The sequence below is a fragment of the Trachymyrmex septentrionalis genome, unplaced genomic scaffold (genome assembly GCF_001594115.1).
Source record: "Trachymyrmex septentrionalis isolate Tsep2-gDNA-1 unplaced genomic scaffold, Tsep1.0 scaffold51, whole genome shotgun sequence".
Taxonomy (NCBI): Eukaryota; Metazoa; Arthropoda; class Insecta; order Hymenoptera; family Formicidae; genus Trachymyrmex; species Trachymyrmex septentrionalis.
In genome coordinates this window covers 29,283-37,493 of record NW_017305683.1, presented here as the reverse complement: position 1 = coordinate 37,493, position 8,211 = coordinate 29,283, and the positions used below count along the sequence as shown (strand labels likewise).

Sequence of the window (8,211 nt, the reverse complement as noted above, 5' to 3'; positions counted from 1 at the left end):
AAATCTAAAGCTCAGAACTTTTTTGTACACCTAATATATATATATATATATATGCAAGATATTATAGTAAATTGTTATACAAATAATATCAATAATTTCACGCTTTATTTCTAGTTCGATATCAAAGTGAAACGAAAGAAACCAAGTTTTCACTTCTTATTATTATAATAATCATCACACCAGCCAGTATAAGCTATAAGTGCAAATAAATGCGCAATAAATTTAATTGGTTGACACAATATCACGAATGTTCCAGTGGGAAAGGCAGAAAGAAAAGCAGTTAAGTGAATGTTTCAAAGATAATAGCCTACTTTCAGCGATCACTTCGTTTTATGACCGAATGCGATCAATTTGTCACTTCATTCTGATACCTTTTTCATTGGTCAATCTCATGTAGTTACGAAGCAAGTTGCGGTCGGAGTTTTCTCGTTACTCGTGTCACGTCACGTATAGTTGATAGAAAATGGAATCAAAACTTAAATGGCAGCCATAAAAAATGAAGATGATGTGGCAATTTAACATTAAACTGTGATTAAAATATAAAATAATTTATTCTTTAGATATCAACATTTATCAACAGATATCAATCTACAATTATATTAATTTCTGCTTTATAGATTTTAATAAAATGCATAGAAATGTTTTTGTAAATTAAAAATGTTTTGATATCTAAAATAGATTTTTAAAAAACTATGAAGTTGAACGTAAACACAGAATACAAATTCTTAAATATATAAAATTTAATTTATAAAGAAATTAAAATAATAAAGGAGGAGAAAAATTACTTTCAATGATTATAAATGTAAGATATTATATAAATAAATAAAACGGATGGATAAAATTAGAATCGTTTTAATATTCATATTTTCATTAAAAATTGTTTCCTATATAACACTTTTCTATAATTCTTGTTTTACTTCTATAATTTAAATCCAAATTTTTATTCCAAAAATATATAATTCTTGTTTTACTTCTGATTCATAAATAAAGATTTCTATTTCAAAAAATTAAAAAATATGAAATTAATTTATATGACTTTAATTTAAATCAATTAATATGCGAGGAATTAAAGATTTATATTATTAATAAATAGAATATTCGAGAAATTCTACATTCGTTAGTACAGAAGGAGTAATAATAGATTAGGAGAAGTGGAGATTAGGAAATATGAAAAACTGATTCAAGATCATTATAACATGATACCCATTTTCCGAATTCATTACGCCCACCGGTGTTATTCATGTGATAATAGAACAGAAAGGATTGGCAAGATACTAGGCAGGCCGGAGCATTAGCATAAATCTGATAGAGATTCCCGGTATTATGAGGATCCAAATTCCTGGCCGTTAAGCCTGTCCTCTTTCCCCGCGTAACTATCCCGCTATCGTGAATACGGCGCACTGGTTTGTGCAGCATGCACCGTTCGCGAAAAGACAATGGACTCCGATGGCGAGAGATGGAGTAAGAGAGTTCATTAGTCGCTGCTGCGTCTCTTTGCATTAAGTATTGATAACGGAGAACTCTCGAAATAGCGAGCGAAAGGACCGCGACGGGACACGGAAGTGGGACGTGGTCTTTGTCCGTAACTACTTCTTCACTGAATTCTACGATCGCGCGGGAAAGTTAGGTGAGAGGTATCGTCTTGGCGATGTCACGATGACTACTTGCCCACGGAATTCGTCTTTGGCGGAATTCGTATCTGGCGGAGTACAACTAGACACATTGCAGATGCATTGGTGCCAAAGGTACCACATCAAAGCTCACCCCAAGCCGACTTTGCGCACCAATCCCCAATTATTGTCGAGTGTGCCTGTAAAATCCGTTTCCTTGAGTCGCTGTCATTGTCGCACTCTAATCGGTTGTCAAGTAGCGGTTTCTACGTGTAATACGTTCCGTTAACGACCTATCCTACAAATCAGGGAGCATATAGCGGAATTACGGTTCACGCTGACGTTATATTTTGGCATAATAAGTGAATTCTCGAAAAATGCTTACTCAAATAATCGTTCAAGCCTTCTCCAAAACTTTCATTTTTGAAAAATATATCACGTATTATTCAATAATTCCAGTTTTCAAATAAAGAACAATTAAAATAATTAAAAATAGGAATGTGTACTTATTTTTTTTTACGTATGCAAATATTTTTTTTTACGTAACAATGGAACATAAAGATCTCTACTCGAAAATTAGGAGATACTAAATAAGAAATAGTATTTTGTATGTATCACACAAAAATAATTTCAATATAATTATGTAATTGTTATTATAACAATATTATGTAACAATATTTTATTTATGGAAATAGGATAATGTGCTGTTCTCGAAAGACGCGGTGACCTATATTATACCAAATAAGCATGATTAATTGACCATGATTCAGCTTAACTCTTCTGTTTCTCCGGGCATAAAGTAAGGGTAATTTCTGATAAATGATGCTTTATCCAACGTCCAATTAGTAAATGTAGCATGTAATAACGGTAGCACAAAAATAGATTTCAAATTACGAAGTTGTGTGAACTTCGTGAGTTTAAGGACATAATACACCCTCAAAGTAAAAGCTATATTTTTTCTAATCTGTTAATTTTAGTAAGTATAACGACGTGCATAATCCTTCGAACGCAACATTGTTGGAAGCATATTGAAAACATGTATTTTAAAACGTCGTGCTCTCAAAGCTTACTGGAAATTGCGATAATGCTCACCGATGCAACTTTTCCCTCGAGTATTTGCCCTTTGCACCGCGCTTAATGCACAAATATATATCGTTTTCTACTGCTCTTTTATCTCGTTTGAAAACGGCAGTCCGAAGAGGTTCAGGCGCATATATAGGTACGTAACCGGAAAGGTAATCGTTCGAACGTATCCTCCCAGTTCGGTCGGAGGTACACAGGGACGCTTCCAAGTTTTATTACCCCTGTTTTTGTCAACCCCCGGAGGGGGTGACCGTTTCTTTCTCTTAGCAGTGATATTTCACTATGGCTAAAAGAAAGAGAGAGAGAGAGAGAGAGAGAGAGAGAGAGAGAGAGAGAGAAAGAGAAAGATATGCTCGCCTCTTAAGCGTTTGAATCCATTCGGGCGAGCTAGGTCGAGAAATAAGGTGGAGGCAGAAGGGGATAGTTACCCGCACTGCAGAATTGCTATTTTCCGGCCTCTCCCTCCCTATTTTACTCCCCTAATCCCAACGCCATAAATTAGCCGGGACGGAAGTTCGATACGTTAGTCGCATTTGTCCACGGTATACCCGAAATAAAGAGGACTTCGTGAAATCATGAGTGCACGCGCGAGATGGTCGAGGAAACTGTTCCCTCGATGCAACCCTGGGATCCTATCTCACGGTTAACAAAGACCGGTCGTACATCTATCTCGACTACTTAAGATATCGATACCTGCAACTCTCTAATGAACAAAAATAGTGACAAATATTTACACCAATTTGTTCTCGCGCTATGTACAGTTCGTTCTATAAACTAAAATGCAACTAGTGTGTGTTGCTCGTTTACTTCATATCGATATTTTGTGCACATGTCCAGAGATGTCACATTTCTTCCCTAAACATTCTGGAACACGTAATCAATATGTTACAAACAGTAAATATTTAATTATCTCAGAGAAATGTATTTACTAAATTTGTAATTTATTATTTATTAAATTTTATTTATTATAGAGATAATTTGAAAATAAAAATATAAATAATTTAAAATTAAAAATAAATAATAATTTTTTTTCTATAAATAATTTAATTTATTATTTAAATAATTTGAAGATGTTAATCATTATTATTAAGTTTGTTTATTATAACATATTTGATTGTTTAACTCTGCTAATCCATTCAGGTTTATTTGATTCAAAGTGTAATTAATTTTTTTATTAACATATTTAAAAATTTTTTCTGGCATTTGATGAAACTTCGTTTGTTAATAAGAAATATATAATTTTTTGTAAAATTTTTTTTAATTTTTAATGTTTTAAATTCATATTGAATCAAACAATGTGATCGCACAGTAAATTTGAAAAAAATCAGCAGGGTTAAATATAATATTATGCATAAATTTACGTTATAGTAGCGCCGAAGTAGCGCATATACTTTTATTAAATGTGCCCGCAAGAACTTTTAATGTGATAATTGTTTCTTAAATTATTATTAAAGAGAAGATATTATAAATATTCTTATTATTATTAATAAACATATTATTATTATATTCTATTATTATTTCCTATTACGCAATTAATATGTTTATTATAATTATTAAAAACCCGATATAATTTATTAATATTAATATAGAATTTACTTTAATAAAACGGATATTTTTAATGTTTTTATATCGCAATAAATTTTTTATTAATTCCATTTGTAATTTATATATATAATACGTGTAATATATATAATATCGTGTAATATGAAGTAATCAGAATACATATATAAAATAACATGTGCGTATTAAAATACACAGCATAAAAATTATAAATAAAATTCTATTCTAAAATCTAAAATAAATTACAAATCGTTTCAAATAGGCTTCAAATCTAAAAAAATTAATTTGATTAATTTCATTAACAATATTTTATTTTATAAGATATATCTTATAGCAATTTATTAAATCAATATTTCGCTAAATCTCTCACCTAATTTTCATTTCTGAATAACGCCTTGTAGCGTTGTATATTAATGACCGGTCCACACCATACAACGTGCATACAATGGCATACAGCGAACAATGGTGCGCATCGATTCAAATGAGTCAATCATGGCCAATCTAATTTGGGTATGCGTAAGATCGCAGCACATGGAATGTGATTCATGGTCTGTGCTATCGTTATTAACGATAATTTCAATAATATTGTAGATAATTTTAATAAGACATTTCAAGAAACTTGTAATACTTAAAAAGTATTATTTGCCTAAATATAATCATTCCATTATATCCTGCGCTTTATGTACTACAATAAAAATTATTTTAGCATTGATTTCTGTTCTTCAGAGAGTAGATTAAAAAAAAATAGTCTAATATTTAAAATTTAATTAGAAAATGCCTTCTCAATCTAATTGAAATCTAAAATCACTATTATCTTAAATAGATTTACGTGTTAGATAAAAATAATATTGTTTTATCCATTAACACATTAACATGTAAAACTTAATGCAGCAGTCTTTAATAAGAATTAGAGAAACAGAGAAAGAGAGAGTTTATTAAATTTAATTTTTCATGTAAAATGCTATATATATTAAAATGTACATAAATATATTTCAGTTAATTAAAAAATTCTTTATTATTGTAAAATGCAATATTATGAAAATATTTGCAAATTATTAGAAGTTCTGGTATATTACATCAATTATTTCAAAATTTTCAATAATTTGATTGACTTTTTACATACAATAATACTAATTAATATTTAATTAGTGTAATATAAATTTGTCTAATTACTAATCTTCTATTACTTAAAAAAATGTTGAGATTATAATAACTATAATATGTAAAAAAAGTAATTTTTTAAAACAGTCAGATGTACGACATAAATTTTATAATTTAAATTACAACGTTGTCAGATGATTTTGTAGAAAAACATTTTATTTATTCAGTATATTATACGAAAATGTGCGTCGCGGTGAAAATATATGTATAGAGAAATGTGAAATACAGTGATCCTCTGACTGAAGTGTAAATAGGAACGCCGTAAAACTAATCCTGGGATTTGTCCCGGATAGCGCTTTGTTATCCTTAAATTAAATGAGTGTCGTGCCGTTGCCAAGGCTTTTTTGGCAGTCAATGTGGGGAAGGCTTTTGGTAGGTGGGACGAGCTTGAGAAAAGGGAGCGAAGTGAGCGAAGAGAAAAAAGACGATGAGGAAGGTAGAAAAGCTTCACTCGTACTCGTCGTCTCGTCCGTTCGTTATTGTCGGCGGGTAAGGATCGTGCCAGGAAGATTGGGAAAAAATTCCCTGCTAGGGAAGGTTTCTCGCCTTCATGAAAACTCTGAGGTTTTATAGATGGGGATAAATAATGTATCAGGATATTGGAGGATAATAGCGCCACGGCAAGAAGAATCGAGAGATCGGACGAATCGGTGGGTAAGATACCCGCCATACTCCGACGTGTACATCTCTATAATCTCGAACTATAATCTCGAGTCTCATTGAAAACGTGATTGTAGATAAATCAAGACAAGTTTTTGCGTGTTCTTTGTGCTAACGCTAACTCTACCTAGAAAATTTTATCTTGATTCCGAAAGCTGAGGTAAAAGTAGACCGCAAAGAAACATGAAAGAGAAATTAAATTTTTCATGATAACGTTATCATAGACGTATGCGATACTTTACACGTTTTTGTCTACATAAAACTGACACGCTGATAATGGAGCAATCTGTGTTTACAGGAAATTTAACTTGATAGGCAATCTGTTCGTGGCAACTTGCAAATTTAATTTAAAAAAAAATTCGTCGAATACAACATTAGTGTTTATCAAATTAAAAAAAAATATTATTTAATATCCATGTAGCAAGATGATGTCAAATAAATAACGTCTTTAATATCAATAAAATGTCTTTAAAACTTCACTTACTAATTGGATATCAAAGATGTTTCTCAGTTATTGGTAAATTTAATTCGAATGCATCTTTATCCTTCGAATTGGAAAACTTATAGCGAATTCAGTCACTTAGCACTACGCTAGATCAGTGCATACTAAAAGCTGTTTTACATGAAATTAGCAAAGTTAAATGTAAAAGTATATAAATATTTTAAACATGATTAACTGTCTACTAATGATATTATCAGTTATTTAACAAAATATATATGTATCATTTCGTTGTCAAAGTTGATTGTATTGTATCACTGTATTCAAATATTTTATGTAAAGCAGCTTTTAATACGAACTGATCCAGTGTAGTGCAAATAATCAAATTCAGCATTATAATAGACACGCTGTTAAGTCGCTTCTTCTTGGCAGGAGCAGACTATACAAATAAAATGAAAATGTCGTGTACCTATCATGTACAGTTTATCGTGCATGACGCGTCGTTACTTGCTTGCATCGCGGCATGTTACGGCATGTCATTAAATTAATGTTGAAATCCTGTAGCACGCAAACTGCCGAAAGTTACCGGCCAACTCAAATCTCGGAATCACAATCACGACACCGCAAAGCGAAGTGCCAACCTGTTTTCCAACTAATACTTGATAATAAAAAAGTAATATTAGGATATTCGTATGCATCAACTACAATATAAAATACTCGTTATGCAATTCTTTTAGAAACCACTTATATGAAATTGAACATAAATAGATCAAAAGTCATAGATGGAAGTACCTAAAAAATAATTTTAAAAATAAATTTTTTTAAGCTTAAAGATATGCTGTATTCGAAATTTAATATTATTGATTTATATAATTTTTTATCTGTACAAAATGATGTACAATTTAATAACCTCGCATCGAAACGTTATACAAAAAATGCTTATTGATTCAGAGCGCAGCAAGCTCTAATGGTAACTCACCCACCGTTTTTCTTTGTCTCTTACATCGTTTCTTGCACGTTCGCGTTTATAACTTTAATATAAACTTACGCTGTCTGCATATAGAGAAATAATAAGAGCACTACGAGTTGCAAATATGAAAAGACATAGTATGTTACAGCAAATATCGCAACATATCTTGTAGCAGTTTTACGACGTAATTAACATTAACTTCGCAGAGTAGCTAAAACAAACTTTGCGGAATTGATTCACAACGCTATGTAAACCCGAATAAGTGTACAACCCTATTCACGCACAGAACGTGCCCCTTTCGAACATAAGCAGACAGCAATTACTCTCAATGTTAGCATACGACGAACTTCATCACTGACCTTCCACAAGGGATGGACGAGCGAGGAACACCTGCGCGACGACGTAAATCGCTGACACAATAATGCGGATCAGCGACATCCATCTAGAACTTGGCGTGACGCCACGACGGGAAAGGACGATTCGCGCCGGAATCTCGGTGCGGACTGACACACGAGGGGTTTACTCGGCTCGGTAGCGACTGGAGTAAAAGAGAGGGTAAGAAAGAGCGGTAGGGAGAGATAGAGAGAGAGTGAGTAAAAGAGAGATAGACAGATAGAGAGAGAGAGAGAGAGAGAGAGAGAGAGAGAGAGAGAGAGAGAGAGAGAGAGAGAGAGAATGAGAGACGAGAACGAGAGGGAGAGGGAGAACGTGATCCTTTCTGGTCTGCC

General features: G+C 32.2%; 1 protein-coding gene across 4 annotated transcripts in view; it reads right to left on the bottom strand.

The window, feature by feature from the left end:
* Positions 1-7,973, bottom strand: part of LOC108751785 (neurotrimin) — a 79,298-nt gene extending 71,325 nt beyond the window's left edge. For all 4 annotated transcript variants that reach the window (XM_018492190.1, XM_018492191.1, XM_018492192.1 and 1 more), the window contains exon 1: positions 7,843-7,973. In XM_018492190.1, the coding sequence (XP_018347692.1) occupies positions 7,843-7,921 (79 nt within the window). In that variant the 5' untranslated portion in view covers positions 7,922-7,973. The remainder of the gene's footprint in view (positions 1-7,842) is intronic.
* Between the last annotated feature and the right edge of the window lie 238 nt (positions 7,974-8,211).